This window comes from Notothenia coriiceps, unplaced genomic scaffold (genome assembly GCF_000735185.1).
Source record: "Notothenia coriiceps isolate Sejong01 unplaced genomic scaffold, NC01 NC01_scaffold00036058, whole genome shotgun sequence".
In the NCBI taxonomy this organism is placed as follows: Eukaryota; Metazoa; Chordata; class Actinopteri; order Perciformes; family Nototheniidae; genus Notothenia; species Notothenia coriiceps.
In genome coordinates, this window is record NW_011368759.1 from 6,284 (window position 1) to 26,395 (window position 20,112).

Consider the following 20,112-nt stretch of genomic DNA (forward strand, 5'->3'; position numbering starts at 1 on the left):
CACACACACACACAGCACACACACACACACACCACACACACACACACACAACACACACACACACACACAAACACACAACACACACACACACACACCACAAACACACACACACAACACACACACACACACACACACACTACACACACGCACACACACACACACAGGTGTCAGGGACGAAACGTCTGACGTCCTACTTTTGTTAATACAAAAGCCGGTTTAGTGTAAGATAATAAAAGTAGTGTTTGTTTAACAGGGAATTTATTACACCGCAGATTTATTGCGGGACCCTCGGTGAAACCAGCTCCTTTTAAGATTTTCATATTACCTTATATCGGGTGTATACTTTGAACACGACATAATTATTGTGTCATTAAGTACCACATTATTATTCGGGTTGACAAGGTTTAGTTAAGTCATTCAACTAACTTTGGAAAAAGATTGTTTAGAATGTAACATTTTTTTTCGGGGTTTATTATTATATGGGAGGATAAGTGGAATAATGGTCATTTATCACGGTAGCTTAAAGACCTTTGGAGATGTTACGAAGTTGAATGTGGTCGTGTAGTTATAGGGGTGTGTGTACGGCGGCCTGTGTAGGACCTGGATCAGAGCAGGGACCAGAGTGACGGGTGGTGGATAGGTCGGACAGGCTGCGAAGTCGTAGAGACTTCGGTGGGACCGGTTAGTGCCGATACCTGTTAAATTATACGGGGTAGGGTAGGTTGTTTCTGGTTCGCGTGTTATTGAAGTCTTTACGGATTTAGTGGACAGAGGATGTGAGAGTCCGGACGGTTGTGCGACGTTCTACAGGCCGACACACACACACACACACACACACACACACACACACACACACACACACACACACACACACACACACACACACACACACACACACACACAGACAGACAGACAGACAGACAGAGATCGTGATCGTGTTCTGGATCAGACGAAACACAGATATGCTTCTTCATGAAGACTTCTGAGGGCTTTGCAGTGAACACAGAGAGGCGTATCAGTCGCGAGGAGAAAGAAGACAGATAGAGCCTCCATCTCTAATGTGTCGCTCTCCATGCTCGCATGTTAACCGCCAATGGCTTTTGCACGAACCAGGAGCCTCCTACACTTTCACTCAGCAACATAGTTGTGTGTGTGTTTGAGACTGTGACCGACCACCAGGGCCCATCTGACTCCTCCAGAACATCAAACAGTACTGGGTCAGCTGAGTAAATAAGCAGCAGGCGTGGGGGGAGCATGATATAACCCACAGATTAATGGCAGAGCGTGGGTGAGAGGGTGAAAGGGCCTTGTGCTGGGGCTGGTGGCCTCCACTCTGTCCCCCCTTTGATCCACGCTCACTATGACGTGCACAGAAGGATAGCTCTGAGCTCTCCAAAGGCAGAGAGAGAAACCCTTAGAAGAGCAACACAATGCTCCACTCACTCTCGCCCGGGTTTCTTGAACGGAAAAGGTGGAGGACGAGGATTATGTGATTTATTAGCTGATGTGAGCTCTGAAAAGGGTTTTGAGGAATGTCTCAATGAGGGGGAAATATCAGAGACAAGTTTTTGAAAGGGATCCTTTGTGGCAAAAGAATGGAGCCTCAATGTTTTTGCGGGGAGGCTTGAAAAGGCTTTAGTGGAGCTGTTTTAATAGGTAGGGTGAAGGTCTGGGTGAGGAACAAAAAAAAGGAGCCATATCAAAAGCCGATGAGAGCATGATGGAAGGCAACAGCTGTAACAGATGTCTAAGGCAGTCTACAGGGGAACTAAACCTGTAAATGTGGTATCTGTGCAAAAGCACATATGCAGCACACACTCTGCTGTAGATTTAAACACTGTGTGGCCACAAAAAGATCCCAGCTGTGCTTTCCTCTGAAGGCAAGTCTACCTGGAGGATAAAAGCACCCAAGTGTCACTGCCTGGGGGCTTTTATAACAGCAGAAGAGACGGGATGCTTTTGAAGTGAATGTTTACAATAAACACTACGTCAAACCTGGGATCAGTGCTCCGTTTTCACAGCTGTGCGGCTGCCAATTCCAACAATGTTAAATATGCTTTCTTGCTTTTGTAGTGGATCCGTTGGAGGATATGACAGGAGATGGAAACATAAACAGTGGATTCTGGTCAAAGTGTGATCCTTAAGGCAGGAGGGATAATGGTCTCTCCACCTTCTGTCGAGCAGTCAAAACAGAAGGATACAATAGCTGCCCAAAGCTGGAAATGAGTAAATAAGTGGCCTAAACACTGCTGCTGATTTAAAGGTAAGATGCTGATGAGTTGGAATTTAGCTGGGGATGGTTGGGCTCACCCGCTCTGTGCATGTTGCCGTCGTCCTCAGCTTTTCCTCGATCTCCTTCCCAATCCTCTGCACTGTCACTTGGGTCTGTTTGATGGCTCTCTGTGCTGTGTGAAGCCTGCAGGAATAGAGGGAGAAAAAGTCACCATGCAGATCATTGTTTGGAACCACACACTGGACCACACCAACAACCGCATGTTGAAACTGTTTTTTTGAGAGGCCACTGAATTGACAGGATGCGTCAGTGTTATGACTAAAGCAGCAATTACACTGACTGTTTGGAAAGATTCTTCCGAATTATGATTGTCCCCATGTGTAGGAGTCTTTGTTTTTTCTTGTTTACTTGGGTTGATCTTCTTCCTGAACTGTAAAAATGAATGACGAGCTAAACATTAAACAAAAGAGAAAAATAAAACCAAGACAAGTAATATTAGTCCACAGCTTGTTTGACCAGACCCTAAAACAACAAAGTTCAACATTTTAAACACTATTTTGTTCTAATCATCTAACCACTATATGACATCAAACGTTGCCCAATAGACCTGAACCCATCAGTCCCAGGAAAGGAAAACAACCTTCAAAAAGGACTAATCATTTATTGAAACCACAGAGACAGAGGCCATATTCCAAATCCCCTGATACTGTCTCCACTGAAATATGGAACAGCAACATCAGGACACAAATGACAAGCAAACCTATTATTTTTTTAGACCATTAATCAGGGTCGGAATTCACTGAGTTTTTCTCAAGTCCTAAGCCCAAAGAAAAGACAAACCTCCTCAACATAACCCATGGGACTCCAACAACACTACAGACAACAATCCCACATCACGGTAATGAGTTACAGAGGACAGACAAAAGGAGGGAATGGCCATAAGCTCTCAAACTGTCAGCGTGCTGTTAGATCTTCCACTTCTTGCTAAATGTCTCAATGTGCCATGAAAGTACCATTGCAAAGTAATGCACTTTTCTGTCTTGATGAATTGCTCAACTATTGGAATTCTTAGATAAAGACGTGATTAGCTCTTGTTAGCATGTTTCTCCCCTCCTATGTGAACAGATTTTAACCTATTATTTTAAGGCATCTTCACAAGATGACACTTCCCTTGGTCCCTTGTCCAGTCCATCCCACCCCTTTTGCCATTCCATGAATGTGATGTGAGATTTGTGCACATTTTGACATACCATTCCCACATTTTTAAACGTAACATTTCATTGTTTGCACTTAATTGGCAATGAATCCTCTTATAAGCGTCCTTCCATATATCAAGGTGTGCATATATCTACATTCACATTTGACAGGAATGATACAACCAGATCAGCAGCTCTTCGATAGCCTCTAGTGTTTCTCTCTCAGCATTGTTTGCAGATGCAATTGCAAGTTCTGAAAATAATACTGTAAGTCATGTTCATGTTCGTCTCTCCGAATATATTTTGCACATTTCTTCACACATTTCTGCACAGCACACACCTTCAAATATAATACACTGTAGCTTGTCATATATTCATTGTCCTAAGTTGTTTAGCTTTTTAGGTTCTTTTGTATATTTAAATTGAAATTTGGAGTAAATAATTTTCTTTTTTTTATGGTTATATTTTTGACCCACTGTGTGTATGTTTGCAACAACATACACAAAAGCAAATTCCTTGTATGTGTGAACGTACCTGGCAATAAACTTGATTGTGGCTCTAATAGGTTCAGAAAGGAAGATACTGCACCCGTTTATTAGGAGTAGGGGTTTCCATCATGTTTTAATTATTTGTTGTTAGCACTTACAAAGTGGGTCATGAAGGTGATGTGAACAGGATGTTCCTTTGGTATGCACTTGCTTTGAGTCTTCAAGAAATTCAGAGGGTTTAACAGGCTTCCAGCTCGGTGGGGTCATTTTACAAATCCTACGGGGGTTTTTGTTTTGAAACTTGTAGAGTCACCTGGTGGATATTATTGCTTCTTGCAGGCAACCAGCCTGAACATAGACATACATCTATCACGATGTAAATGCAGCTTTGGGGAGGGGCCTTACAGGAAATGCATTGCCTATTTTCTGCCAACAAAAATGATCTGTGTCAGGTGACAGTGATGGCAGTTGGAGATAGTCCTTCGGAACATCAGGGCCGATCTGTTTTGACAGCTTCATCTGTTTAGGTGATTGCGATAGGAGAATCTGATATGGTCTTTTCCCTCAGGTGAGAATAGTTATGTCCTCCCTCCTTTTCAGGCATGTCTGCCTCCTTATCATTCCCTTGGTCGTGGCCTAACACCTGCCCAGGAGTCAGGGAGGTCCCACTGCACAGCCACATTGGAGCAGCAGCTTCATCGCTGGGAAACTGTCCGGAAAACTCTTTGTCAAAAGCCGAGACAACTTTCCTTTTCTAAGGCATTCAAGGTCACTCTGCCACAGGAAGTTATGGCTGAGCCTGTGCACTCAACCCATAATGCCGATAAACATCAGAAAAACAATTACATGTTCTCCTTTAACCGTGGCACTGGAAGCTGCAGGGGTGTCAGAGGAAAGATTATTTGATAAAAAGAAGGCATCTTGGACATTTCTAATAGGGGCTTTTAGGTGTAGTTTAACCACAAAGCTAAGTAAATATAACGATTTACAATAAATTCAATACAAATAGATTGAACTAAAGACCTTTGAATTTCAATTGTTCACAGCGCTTTCAGTGCTTTTGGAGGCAACAGCCTTGGCAGCCGCTCTGAGCAAGGTCTTCTGTTTTCTGTTCATTTACCTTTACTGATTATCTTGAAATAAATATTTACCACGGTTTACACAGTGTGTTGTGGTCCAGCATCTGCTATTTTCAAATCAAGACAGCGAATGAATCAGCAAATGCAGTTGTGTCATCTGGCTCACGCAGATAAGCCACAGAAAGACCTGGGAGGTGAAGAGGACACCAAGGAAGACTGCTGTTCTTCTTGGCGAGAAAAAAAGGCAAAAACATCAGGGAGGCGTTATGTAGCACAGAATATTTGAGTGGTTGAAATGTTCACAACACTAAAAGGTAGTTACGTCAAACCTTCCCATCTTCTTTTGTATGACTGCAGAGCTTTTCGTTCCAAATAAATGGAATCCAAAATCCCGCCATGCAATAATGCACATACAGTATCTTCGGAAAAAGTTGCTTTAAATATCAGCTGAATTAATCAATTGGTTCAAACTCAACGGCTGATGGCTCTTATGCGCTTCTATTCCTCCAGGCATTTTGTGGGGTTCTGCTGAGTTGCTATAAGCTATGTTTACATGAAAACTACAATAGAGTTTCAAAGAAGCTGAAGAGATCTTCAAGGAAGATATTGTTGGTCCTAAAAGGGTCACACACTGGAGATAATTATAGAAGTTTGGATTTCTAGTCGTGAGTTGAAGCTCTTTTGTCCTTTGACTTACACAAGGAATCTCAAACTGTTAGTCGTGGTTACTGAAGCTGCCTTGTGGAGTAAGCCAAATATGACCCAATAGGTAGATGTATATCATGTAAAGCCTAGTGTATTTACTTTTAGAAGCCAGAAAATACTAATAGGATAAAGCTTAGTATTTTTTTGTTTGAATGTGTAATGAACACTACATACACAAGCTATGACAACAAAAAAGAGCACTGCAAGGCAAGCACTAAAAAGCACAAGCAAAACGCACTAGAAAGTGAGAGAAAAAGAAGAGACGTGTGCAGTTACGGCCCATCCACACTACAGCTTCAAAAAAAGCTTGGAGCTGGGCGTGTCTGAAGCTTGGGGATTTTATTCGAGCACCGCGACCAACAACCAATCACATGAATGTCCCGCCCCCGGCATACAAAGCAAAAAACCCCGGGGATTTTATGCGAGCAATATATATATATATATAAACTCCCCAAACAGGCGAAAACCTACCAGTTTCACCCACTGTCTCTGCCACCTCCCTCCATGCCTGGTTCCTCCGGTTTGTATCCCAGTAAATAGTTCTGGTCGTAAAGAACCGGGTGATTTGCTACCGTAATTTCTCGTTTGGAATATGAGGAAATGAACTGCGGTCTGGCTCTCCCAGCTTGCACGCGGTTTGATTGGCTAGCGCTTGAACTGTCAGATTTGCATAAACGGGATTTGATTGGCTGACGCTGGCTACTCCGGCGTCTCCGGCTTCAGAAGTTGAACATTGTTCAACTTTTGCAGCCTGAAACGCCAGGAAAGCTCCGCTCTGCCACAATTCAGTTCGGCGAAAAGCGAGGCAACGTGACGTCACCCCATTCAAAGTGAATGGGCAGACGCGTTGGAAACCGTTTTTGAAGCTGTCGAAGCTGTAGTGTGGACGGGCCGTTAGTGATAATGGAAGGTGGAAAAGTTGGGGGGAAAAGCATGAGCCTAAATAGAAGAAAATCTCAGATAGAATCATATGTGTAAAAAACATTTGGGAGGTAGACAGTTGAGCAAATAATAGAAGGGGTGTTGCAGGCCTACAGCCTAAACTGAAAAAACAACCTTAAACCTCCTTAAATTAAGTAAATGGGGAAGGCTTTGATTGTGCCTAAATCCCCTCCAGAGGTGTGAAATGAAAACACAAAGCCTCCACATCCATTTCTTCACAGTGATTTAGAGCTCAGACGGTGCGTTTGTTTCTGCAGTCTGGTAGCTGCTGGTGGAGTCCCCATGGTCAGCAGAGACTCACACATACAGCTGCCTGGTTACACAGGATCACACCAGCATCGTATGGCTGAGAGGCTCAGCATCCAACCAGCGGGCCAGTAGGTCTGAGGAGTGCCTGCAGGGAGGCATTATCAACCCAGTAGCCTCTGTGGCACGATAGACCCCCCACAGAGCTCCATCAGCACGGTGCCCTGCTCCTGTTGACTCGTACGTACAGTACTTTCATACTTCACATTGGAGCATACAAAAGGAAATCAGGAAACACGAAAACATATGGCTCTGATCAAGGGTGGAAAAGAACGTTTCCCCTTTAGGCTCCAGAAGTGTTTGACAGGTTTAATCTGCAAGGTCACAGTTCTGAACTGTGAAAGTTGTGCCCAAAGAACAATGTTTAGAATGTGTCACATGAGCCATTAGTAGAATAGACCAAAACGTATTAACATTGAGCATCTACAAGGCTATAATGCCATTAAAAAAATTACTTTCAAGCATACAATTAGTAAGTTTCTGCCACTAACCATCTCTCAGCCAAGAAGAAAAAACAAAAGGGGTGTCATTTGGTAACGTAGGGTGAGAACCTGGGAGTTGAAGTCTTCACCACCATTTGTATCTCTTCAACCAGCTATTGGCTGTTCGGATTTCTTCATTGCTTATCATTCAGGAAGCAGTTGATCCATACAGGTCTCTTCCTCTCCAAAAGAAAGCCGAGCCAGTGATTCAATAACAGTAGAAAGAAGTGTTTCTAATTCTATGGGGACGAAGTAGTACTGGAAGAGCTGGAGCTAACTGCTAATATTTGCTCAGTTTTCTCACTCTTATAACTTAATATCGAGTATCATGAAATATATATAGGAGCAAAATGATCACCGGAGGTCTCGACTTCAAAAACAGCTTAAAGTGCATAAAGCAATTGCATGTTAAAAAGGGACAGTGTGTAGGACCTAGTGCCAGCGTTGCGTTACAGATGGCAAACAACTGAGGAACCCTCGACTAACCCCTACCTTTACAAAACTGCAGTAACAAGCTGCCAAGTGCCACACTGTGGTAATGCTGTCGTATCGTTAAGGAACTTAGCCTCAGTTAGGGTCATTTTTACCATAACACAAGTTTAGGAAACGCACAATTCAGGAGATGGCTAGCGTTACCAGTTTTATAGAAATGTCCAGAGCTGCATGCCCTTTGGGTGTTTTGAAAGGGCTAGAGCCAGAGTGTAGTTTAGCTTTCAACAAGATATTGTAGAAACATGGTGGTGCAACATGGGGGACTCTATGTTGCACCACCTCCAAAGTATCAATCCTGTTCAAGTATATAGTTAAAACAACCAATATTTAAAAATGTGGGCTAAAATGGGTTAAAGGTCATTTTGTGACTGATGTAACAACAGTGCAGACACTTTTCAAAGGGTATGCATTACATTCAACCAAATGAAAAGGACCGTTTCCAGAAATGAGCTTGAAATTGACTTCCCTTGAAATGAGGGATTTCTCTAGGTTTGAATTGAAATGTCAACTCTTTTTTTGAAGCTCAGTTATGTGATTAAAGTCGTTGTTTCTCTGTTTCTCAAACATCAAACATTTTACTGGTAGTTCAGAGGAACCTTTTAATAGTGTCTACATCAAATCTTGTTCAACAGCTGGATAATCTTCGTCCGTCACCGTCTACTTTCTTTCTTTCTACCCAGAAAGGGGCCTAGCTCTATTTAGGCTCTGGCTCTATCTAGGCCTGTAAGAGACAACACTTTGCTGATTGATGATCTGTGCTCTCCCTCTTCATCTCTCCATCTGAGATGTGTTGTGTTTGCTCGCCCACATCACCACGTTACTCACACAGACTGTGGGTCTTTTAAAGCCGGGGCTGAAAAGCAGACTGTGAATCCGCTGACAAATTACCATCATTAATCAAGACAAGCGCATTCTTAGCAAAGCTGCCTTTATCCTTTTTCATTAAAACACAGTGGGAGACAGTTGGGAGGACATGCATCAAAAATACATAAATAGTCCAAAAGAGGCACAATAACAATGAGATGACCTAAGGAGAATAACACTTTTCACCCGATTACATGATGAAAAATCCTTCATCATTCACGAAAACATGCAACCACGAAGTTGAGCCAATGACACAACACATGAGCGTCCCTTCGCCTGAATCATCCAGTAAGTAAATGCACTTTGAAACGGGAAGCTCTCTGCGGGGCAGAGGCTGAGTGGTATGTATGGTTATGTACTATGGGGGGTGGTAGGATAATCCCTGTTGGAGTGTACAATATCTGATGAATCATTCTACACTACCTAATCATAAAACATGTGCATATGAGTGCACCAAGCCAAGGAGAAACAGTGACAGGGGTGAGGAGCTGCAGGCAGAGCAGTGTGTGGGAAGAGGGGATCAATGTAACTGTGTTAAACTCCACAGAGTCCCACTGGGTGTGGATAGAAGAAGAGGATGTGGAAGAAAGCTGCAATAATAAAAGAAGCGAGAGCAGAGGTCATAAAAGTTATGATTCAAACTGGGACTGTTTAAGTTCAGCTGGCTTTGGCAAAACTCATTTTTCTGGGTGTAAAGGCCTGCGATGCATTTATGTCCCCCTATGTCATTCTTATAGTAGGAACATCTCAGTGGAAAGCCTCTTAATGACAGGACCTTGATCTTATTTTGGAAACGTCCAATCAAAGCGTCTAGATTACATTGATTCAGTTAAAACCAGGTTTAATTTAGTTTTTAAGTGCTGGGGGTATTTTAACAGGGTTTCCCTCTGGGGAAGCCCTGAGGATGTTGAAAGTGGTATTTACGTTGTTCCACGTTTAAATCTAAATGCGGAACAACACGGCCATGTTTGTCAACAGATGTCAGAAGTGCCTTGTGTTGTCTAAAGTTCTTAATTACTGCACCAGGGTTCCCCTTCTGCAAGCTACTTGCTCAGCAAACCTTTGTCTCCCCCTTGTATTGCAGCTGTTTCTCACATTCAACAGAGTGTACTTTAAAATCAAATCAGAATCCCAAGTCTGACACTGGCCTGATGACAAGGTGCCTTTATAAAGATGTGCTGTTTAAAAAGATCCGTATACTTGACTCATCATGCCGAACAAATAAAGTCTATACTAAAGACTAGGTGACTTTAAATAAAAGTTGGTGCCTGTGAGAGCTTTTCTGATGAAGAATAACAAACTGGGCTTCCCTGTGGCACCATCTGCTGGAATATAATTGCTAAAGAAAATACATTAAATACACATAATAGGAGTTAGTATAATCACATGACCAACTACGCATAAAAAAATAAATAAAAAACGTTTGGTTTAAAATGTAAAGCATGTTTTTTCCCCAAAAAATTGACTGAGGAAAGGTTGCTGCATTCTGAAAAAGGAATCCTAATGATGTGATAGGAAATCAAGCAATCCATTGCCCAATATCACAAAGTACACATGTGTCACAGAGGGCTACAGTGTATGCAGCATACCCTGCACACCCTCTGTCCTTAGACCTACGTTTGAAGGTAGGGGAGAGCAAAAAGGAGGATCCTTCTCCCAGGCACACAGACGTGTAATGGATGTTGGGTGTATAGATTCAAAAAGATGATCAAATGACGATGAAACATGATGTCATACTGCTACATGGCATGACTCTTACCTGAGTAAAGAGAAAACGCTGTAGGAGTTCCGGACTGAACTCAGGTCGACCTGAAGCAGGCTGTTTTTCTTCCGCTCCGACTGATCCTGGAACAGCCACATGGGAGAGTTTCAGTGCAGAAGGCCAAACAGCGAGCGATTAAAGCTAATAAGATTAGGGCTGGGTATCCCATTATAAAGGCAGAAGCTCGGAATAATTGACAAAAGGCTGTACCTTATGATCAAAGTCAGCTGCATAGTAGCCATCATTCAATCCAAATATGATCTCATTTGGATTCCTGGATCGAATCTGTGGACAAAGCGAGGCAGAAGAGGCTCATTGCAGGGACTGAGACCAGAGAACAAAGGACAGCGGGCATCTGGCTGAGTGTGAGACTGAGCTATCTGTTTACGAGCGTTGAAACTAGTCTCACTGCGAAAGAATGACAGTAACAGAGTTTTTTAAAGTGAGTTTGCAATAGCTTAGTTTGATTTTAAGAATGAGAGTTTCAGGGTGAAAAAGTCTCAATTCAAAGTGCTTGTTTTTCAGTCCTCACACATTCCACATCAGCACACGTTTTACTGCTCATAGAGCATAGAGATCACAAAGTGCAAACACGTTGATCTTATTCTAACATCGTCACCCTAATATTGCAACTTGACCTCATCTGCTACACTTTTCATTTGATGTATAAAGGGGGGAAAGAAAGTAATTCAATACATTCCATTTTGATGACAGTGAACCTATTGCAATGTGTTTGATACAGTGGTTGAAATGGTTATTTACAGTTATGTCAAATATTTACCCACGTACTGTATCAGCGTAATGTTTTGAAGTGAGTGAAACAAGTATTTTTTTTTTTAACAAAAACAAACTGTGTATTTAATACAGAACAGAACAAGTGAATAGATGCTTTTGAGAATATGGGATTTACTGAAGGGTCAAACTTTTGACTGCATCGCATCAAAGTAAAGCAGATCATTGCATACATCAAATGCATGTTTTTATATATTACTCTACCTCATTTGAAGTATTGACTCTTGCATGAGTTGCAAGGTTTTTCCTAATTGCCATTCACATCATCTTCAAGAAATGAACGGCAGACTCTGCTTTGGTTTGATTTAGTCAAGTAAAAAGGCAAAACTCAGAGCTTGATGTACCTCATTTGATAGAATTGATCCCAAGGCCAAAATGTAAAGAATAAAGTTCTGTGTTGAAACTCTGTTTTCAAAACTGAGAAAATTCAGTTGTAAAATTGTGTTAAAAAAATATGCAACTTGTGTGTTTGATTTCAAATATATTTGTAGATAGTAAAACAACTACTTGTGCACACTATCCTTCACGTGCCTTAAAGACCATATGTACAAATGGCAGCTGTAAGTCATGCTCACACCACTTCTGTATGTATCTCTTTGCAGCCTGTGCACAGATCACACAGGGAACCTTTTGGCTAAATGGAATATTATACAAATAGCTTCTACTGTTATCCTTTCCATGTGCATGTTGCTGACCTGCTGTCCTGTGTATCTGAGGCCATCCAGATTGACCTTCCATTCTATGAGGAGTTGGAACTGTTCCTCTTGTCCTCCCCAGATCCGCACCACGAAGCAAGACACTGAGGTGTCCAGAAGGTCCGGCAGCATGCCAAAGTCCAGGCTGCGCCAAGTTGGATTCTGGCAAACACACATATAAACACACACGTGAGGATTGGCAGTACATTTCAACTAAGCTACTGTTGATCCAGGCAGTTAAAGACAATACAAATCACTTTGAATGTGAAGAGTTTGAATTAAAACCTGAAATCAAGTGCGGGGTACCGCTGTCAAATTCAATATCCTAAAGGATCCCTTTACAATTTAAGTAATGTAATCATCCTGTTCTACATTAATCTTAATGTCTGAGCCCAACTACAGTTACTATTCTGTCCTTGAACTTCGAAGCTGACAGCACTAAGTACTGCTTCTACGAGGAACTGTAGCCATTTACATCATTCAATTATGTACCATTTCCCTTCATCAGAGACATAATCTCCTGCTCCTCGGGTCACTTTCAAGGACAGGCTGGAAAGGAGGGAATGTCAAAAGCAGAAGTACAATTCACATGGTGGAGGGGGGGTAGAAAACAGAACTAGTGAGAGTGAGTAGCGGAAGAAAAAGGGGCATAGCAGTTGGAATAAAAACAGGAAGACGGGAAGTGATGACAAGGATGTTAAATTGAACTGGAGGAAGCTGGGGGAGAAATGACAGGAGTCATGACTCCTGCAGCGCCTTACACACAATCTGTCTGCAGAGGAAACTCAAAGTATGCCTGGAAAGCAGCTTAGGTCAGCTCATGACTCGGCAGCAAGCCCAACATTTACAGCTTGCTCTGCTTGGCAGCTTCTATAGATTTGTGCAGAACTGCATTGGCAAGCAAATAAGAGAAGTAACAGACAAAGAATCACACCACTTACACACCAGCAGACACCGTTGCGTAAGTGAACGGCACATATACCATTCCGTTTCTGTTGCAAGACTGTTTCATGCATTTTAGTGTACTGATGTTTGAAAACCAGTTTAAGAAAGAATATAGCAAAAGCACAAGTCCAGAGGTGAATCAAAGCGTGACCTGCAGAAAGGCAGCAGGTATAAATGCCAGCCTTGGCGTCAGTAAAATACAGGAAGTCTTCAGTCATGGTAGTGATGCGTATAATGACCAGGCTGCAGCTAATGACATCATCCTGATCCTTGCCCAGGGGCAGACATGAATACTTTAAAGGTCCCATGTCATGGCCATTGCTACTGATCATAATTCCATTGTTGAGGTCTAGTAGAATAGATTTACATTGTTCAATGTTCCAAACTCACATTGGTTTCTCATACAGCATCTCTATTCACTCTCTGTCCGACACGGCTTGTTGGAGCTCCTGCCCCCCCCCCCCCTCCATGAGCCTAGTGGCCGCCTGCGAGACACAGCGAAACCCGAGACACACACACACACACACACACACACACACACACACACACACACACACACACACACACACACACACACACACAGGGAGTTTGTGAGTCTGTGTGTGTGCTCACACACAGACTCACAGCCTCGCCGCATCCCGCCGTCTCAGGGAGGAGAAATGGGCGGAGCCGCAGCTGAGAAAAGATTGAGTGTGTGTGTGTGAGGAAGTCCGCAGATTAGTCCAAATGTAATCGGCTCCACCAATGGGTCCATTTGGGTATGGGCACGTCACTGTACCCAGGAAGAAAAAGAGAAATGTCCAACGAGGCATTCTGGGGCAGCATAGACAGGCCTCTCTGTGTTAGAGTTTTACTCCCTACAGGGTGTTCTTTGAGGGTTTGTGACTCTGCAGACCGTTTACATGCAGAAAAAGCTACATAACACACAAGGGGATGGGTAATAACCAGAAAAGCATGACATAGGACCTTTAAAGGTTTAAGTTAGTATACTCACCAGCGAGTCTCGTATGACTTCACTCTTGTAAAAATCTAAACAGAAATCAAAGAATGCTGGTTAAAAGAAGGTATAAAACTCTCATGGACAACAAAACAGGTTCAATCTACACTGAAATACAATCTACTAAATGCTTTTGCAGAATGCAGGGGTGTGAGTGGTTCCTAGAGTCTCCAATGTCCTTGAGCTATCCATCGCCTCTTGCTGGAACCAGCTCTCACTGTGTGTTCAGAAGGAAGACCCCTTAGGGCTGGCTCAGCTCGCCTTAAGCAATGTGGATGTAGATTGTCTATGTTGTAATTCTATTGTGTTTTTACTGTCATTAATGATTGTTGAAATGTACAAACTGTAAAGCTCCCTGAGGCAAATTTATTTTGTCTAATTGATCAATATAAATAAAATGTCACTTGATTTGAAAGCTCAGCTCAGCTTAAATATGTGAAAGCAAAGTGTCAGCAGATACACAAGGCAGTAACGGTAATGTCATCTTGATCCAAACACAGTGACTTAATGGCATTATATGGAAATGTTCTTAATGAATAACCCTTAAATGTTGTAAAGACTTCCAAGGAGCACGCTCACTGCACCACCCCATAAAGTGTCATCTGATGACATCATGAGTTGCAGGAGACCTTTTCAAAAATAACTTGAATAGGATCTGTAGTAAACAAATATGTTTTGTAAAGTCTGTAGATTATAATTTTTAGGATGGAGTGTCTCTGCAGCCTGACAATACTTTATTCAAAATGGAATTGTAACTTGTATTTAGACTTTAACAAATATTGTGAATATTGCAATTTCGATGAAATGTAAAATAGTTGTGCAGCCGTAGATGCTACATGTTATTTACAAAATAATTGAAATAATAAACATTCTATTTAAGCATCACAAACTTCAAACAATTCAGATTGTCATATTTGTCCTTTCTTTTAACATGTAGTAGCTACTTTTGTTCATATGGGGAGGACATGGTTCTCCTTATTTAGAGAGCATGGCAAAGAGAAACATACATGGTGTGCATATGAAAGATGTAGTACATGATGCGATGTTGCCCCCAACTCTCACAGAGAGGAGGGACAGGGGGTGGACACTGACCTCTAGAGATGCGCTCTCCTATACAGAGATGCAGGGTGAAGTAAGTGTCCAGCAGTGGGGAACCATTCTTGTTCACAATGTTCCGGGCCGCTATGCTCCGGAGATGACGCAATCGCCTCTGTTAGAAAAGAAGTAAGAAAGAGACAGAGAGTGTTTCACTCTTATCGTGTGATGGCAAATACTATCTCTGCTGTTTTGAAGACACAGAAGACTGGTTCACAGCCTTTAGAGATCAAAGAAGTATATATATATGTATATTAACATCATAAAATAGCAGTTATTGATCATGCGTGCTGTCTGGTCTGCTCGATGTCAGCAGTTAAAAAAATAGAGGCATGACATCTTCATGGTAGAAAGAAGTAGGCAGTTAACTCAGCAGGCATGGTTAGTCATGAGAGTCATAAGAAGGGTATCAACATTTTTAGCACTGCAATTATTCTGATCAAAAGAATCAAAGAATTCATCTGAATGAAAGAGATGCCGAAAAAGCCATCATTTTTAGAACTGCGCTCCAGAACACAGCACAAAAAACAATGTTGAAGACAGCATACCACAGTTAAGACAAGTAAAGACTTTAAAAGCTACAAATCATCATGAATCATTAGTAAATCTCTAAACAAGTCTGCATCGTTTGGATATGAATCCAAAGACGAGCTTTTTCAAATGTATTTGCAGTGGTCACTGCAATGGTTCAAATCTGTAGTAAAAAGATCTGGCATTTGGCAAGTTCAGGCTTCAGGCAAACACGTCACAGATTCTGTCCTGCAGCCATACTGAGACTAAATCCAAGTCATGGGACTCCCTCCTGTCGAAGATTAAGGGCCTCACCAACAGAAACTCAGATTGTTCCACAAGAGACTTTTGACCCCCCCTCTTCAAAAATGAAAGGGCTAATGTGGAGGCAGAGAGAAAAGGTTGTGAGGACATATTGTGAAACTACTACTGAGCTGGGCTCTGCAGAGCAAAAGTACCCTGATATCAGAGTCCATATTATCCTAACATCCCGTTAGTCCCCTACATGTCAGAACATGTCTGATGGGGGTATGTGACTAAATGATTACTGTGGCAAAGTGATCATCTAGTCACAAGCCTTCTGCTCATGTTAACAATGAACAGACACCACACTTACAGGGCAAGCTAGATCAAAACTCTTTCTTAAAATAGTCTCAGGAAGGGGATTCCTGAAATGGATAGAACTGACAACAAATGCATACTAAAACTACACTAAAACTAATGAAGTTTAAAAAAGCCTACCTTTGTTGAGAAGATGTGTTCAAACTGAATTGAAGAAGTTTTGACTAAACTTTATGGTGTGTAGTCTGCATGCTTTTATTCACTGGCATTCTAATATTTAGTCTAGTGTCAATAATATAACATTGTTTCATACGGCTGTAGTAAATAAATAGAGAATTGAGCATAATATATGCTATATATGGCTAATATATCACATGATGTGCACTTTCAAGCTCTCCAACATAAAGATCAAATTTATTTTCAAATGTGGCATAGTCTCAACAAAGAGTGACCAAGTTGGCCAAAGTGCAACAACAACAAAAAGTGCACAAGCTAAATGACTAAGCAAGATTTTTGCAACTGGGTTACGGTTTCATGGCTGCCATAAAAGGTATACACATAGTCAAAAGAGAACTGTGTTCTACATGCTCTTTGGTTATGGATACATGCAATAGGAAATAACACAAATGTATTATGTTTCAAATAGTAGTGAAATATTTGGGAGTGCAAACTCTTCATTTTTGCTTCAAAAAAAGAGCATTTTATTCAATATTTAAATGACATGTGCTGCATACCATCGATTATGCCATAAATGTATCTGTTGGGAATAACAAATAACAGACTCTTATCCCAAAATAGTGTATTCAATTAAATCAAAATATAATTCTATTACACAAAAGCTAAAAGTATTGTGTCAACAAAGCTGTGACATTTAAATGTGTTCAGAGACCACACATCTAGAGCAAGCACTGTGTTTGCATTTCACATTTGTGGCCTTGTGTTTTTTATCATGAACACACACAGTTTTCATAGGACGTAAGAAAAGAAGGCACAAGCCCCCTAACAAAACTCCTACATGAAACATCTCCCCTGAGCTCAGCCTTCAGTGGATATGCTGCTTCTATAGGCCAGCATGACAAGGCTTTATTATGTAGCCAGAGAAGGGTCAATTCAAGAAATCTAATGTCATCTGAAAAGACGCTGATGTAGGGTTTCCGACACATAGACTATACTTGGGCGGGCCGCCCAGGTATATTAACGGTCGCCCAAGTATATTTCACGACCCATTTAGTTTTTTAGTTTTTTTTTATACGTTTTTTTTTTTATAATCTTTTTTTTGTATTAGTAACTCATTTCCATATGTTTATGTGTGGGTAGTAGATTTAAACTATAGGGCTATCATTATGGGCCCTGCCTGTACCTGTTCGCTCTGCCATCGCGTGAAGGGTCTGCTAACAAGCGACCAACAGAAAGGTTAATGTTAATGTTGTTGCACGTCACCTCAACCCCGCCCAGGTATATTTCAGATCTGTGGGAAACACGCAGTGCCTTACCAGTGCAATTGTTGGTTTAGTGCTGCTGGGAAATAGGATTTAGTGCTGCTCATATCAACAAAATGTTCATGCTGAAGTGCCTTGTAGAAACCCTAATGCCTTTATAATATTCACAACTCTCCATTGTGTTGTGGTGGCTGCAGGAAATTCAGTCCCATTTTCAAATCTCAAAATTGGAGCTATTTGAATGGCAAGACACCACGAGGTAAGAGAGAAACCATGCAAATTGTAATAGGGGTGAACTGATCCTTGAAAATAAAGTGTGGTTGGAATGTGGCAAGATTTCTGTTCCTGTGTTAAAGCTACAATCATGTCTGAACACTTCAAACGGCATGTCAGATCTTCAAAGATTACCGTTGATAATGTGTCTATTTTAATCTGGAATAAATGCAATATGTAAACTTTGGTTTACTCTGAACTCTTGACTTAGTTTTTAATTGAAACTGACATTAAGCATTTTTATCATATTGTCAATCTAATGCAAACTAAAAAGGTAGTCAAACACTGGTGCAAGACAAAACTTAATAGAGGACTTATTGTAAAAATAAGTTAGACTTTCCAAAAGTCACCTTATGTTTACACTTTGGCTGTACATGTAGAGCAACATACTGTAAGGGTTCTCTACTGTAATATCATTGGATTAGTAATGATGACTCTAGTGGTCTGATGTAATTACAGTAACTTCCAAGAAAGTCAAAGAAGCACTTATAAGTAGTTGCTGGACTCACTGGATGAAGATCAGGGGTTTGCTCTTAAAACTGCACAATATGAAGAAAAATATCCAACAACTTGGATAGCTAAAACAACTACAGTCAATATCTAACTACAACTGACATGACAGGGAATGAGAGGTGCCTGTGAGGGGTAGATTTAACAATCTGAGGCCGGTAGCCCTAATGAATGAACTGCCTACTGTTCTCATGTCATTTCCAAATGACTGAATGAATGACTGAATGGCTAGATTGATGGTTGTAAAATGAATTTCCTGAGCTTCCAAAGAGGCAACAATTAAATGTGTTCATGGTCTCACTTTTATAACACTTTAATAATCGAAATAACTGTATTAGAAAATATAACCTCGCAGTGATGACACATGCCACCGTTTCCCTTTAACTGAGCTGTCACCTGCGTGCTGACATAACACTAAGTTAAGTTCCCATTGGCAGACTAGCTTCGTACACAATTAAACGTGTCGAATAATATGTTTCCTTAAAATATGGCAACACACGTAGAAAGTCGATCTTAAAAACAATTCTAACTTGTGTTGGTGTGCCTTGGCTTGTAAATCAAGTGACATTAATTCCCAGTAAGCTAGCTAACTGTAAGCTAGCAGTTGCTAGCTACCTAGCTAGCCTAACAGGCCTGCCGTGTTTTCCAGGCAGCAGTTGTAACTGACGTTGGAAACTACTATATAAGACATATACTCACAGTTGTCCTGTTTCATTTAATGCATTTCGTGTTAATATTATCTCAGAGGCTTTGCATTTACCTGCTGGGATGTCAGCTCTACATGTAAGGCTCGAGAGGATGAAGCCCCAGAGCTGGTGACAGAGGCGGCGGGGATGGCAAGAACCCGACCGGTGATGGAGTTCATCCTCCTGTCGGCATCTAGCGGGTCCCCCTCATTCAACAAAACATCACATCCAGGACATCCAGGACACTCGGTTTAAAGTTTATGAAGCTTGAGGCAACCAGCAAAGCCATGCAGTCAGGGTTGTGTGTGTGAGTAAAGCGCTACAACAACTGTCAGCTAACCAAAGGGACGTAAACAAAGTACAGGCGATTTTGCTACACTTGGTTCGGAAATCCGTCTCCGAGTGGGAGGTACGATACTTAGGCTGCTGATTGGCGGATGCTGACGCCTGTCATGTAGAGGCGGTGCCTGCTACTGAAAACACAATATACTATTGGTTATGGTATCTGTCCATCTTCCAGGTTGGGGCGGTTGTTCGTTGAAATCTGTCAAAGCTGCAAAATATAAGGAAATTGCATAGTACAACGTGACATGCAGGTGACAGTTAAATGGTAGCACCCAGATACATTTTTACATCTAATCGCAATTAGAGCTGGTACAAAAAGTGACACAAATTATTCAAATATAGTATGGTACAGTAGATAATATAGTATATTATAAAATAATATAGTATATTATCTACTGGCTTTCCCGGGGGCTTTTGTCAACCTGTAACTGATCTCAAAGTAGACAAACATTAGGTCATGTTACCTAGCAGCTGGGGAAAGAACACTTAGCCCTCCTGTTGTGTTCGGGTCAAATCTGACCGATTTACTACTTTCATCAATCATAACTTTTTTGTTTTACATTCGATTGCATTAAGGCTTTATGATATACTTCACAGTAGACATTAGAACCTATCAAATTGCTGATCACCCCTTTCATTGAATTTTGGATGATTTAGTCAACTTTGTAACACCCATGGTGTTCCCGGTCAAAAATGACCGCCATAAAGAAAAGGA

At 41.5% G+C, this 20,112-nt stretch overlaps 1 protein-coding gene across 1 annotated transcript in view; it reads right to left on the reverse strand.

Annotated features, from left to right (window-relative positions):
* The window catches only part of uvrag (UV radiation resistance associated gene), a gene marked incomplete at its 3' end in the record, with an annotated part of 23,529 nt that extends 4,109 nt beyond the window's left edge, over positions 1 to 19,420 (reverse strand). The window contains exons 1-7 of the mRNA XM_010791937.1: positions 19,127 to 19,420; positions 15,071 to 15,188; positions 13,976 to 14,010; positions 12,037 to 12,198; positions 10,760 to 10,834; positions 10,547 to 10,632; positions 2,311 to 2,416 (exon numbers count right to left, since the gene is read on the reverse strand). Of these exons, the coding sequence (XP_010790239.1) occupies positions 2,311 to 2,416; positions 10,547 to 10,632; positions 10,760 to 10,834; positions 12,037 to 12,198; positions 13,976 to 14,010; positions 15,071 to 15,188; positions 19,127 to 19,231 (687 nt within the window). The remainder of the gene's footprint in view (positions 1 to 2,310; positions 2,417 to 10,546; positions 10,633 to 10,759; positions 10,835 to 12,036; positions 12,199 to 13,975; positions 14,011 to 15,070; positions 15,189 to 19,126) is intronic.
* Positions 19,421 to 20,112: the final 692 nt, after the last annotated feature.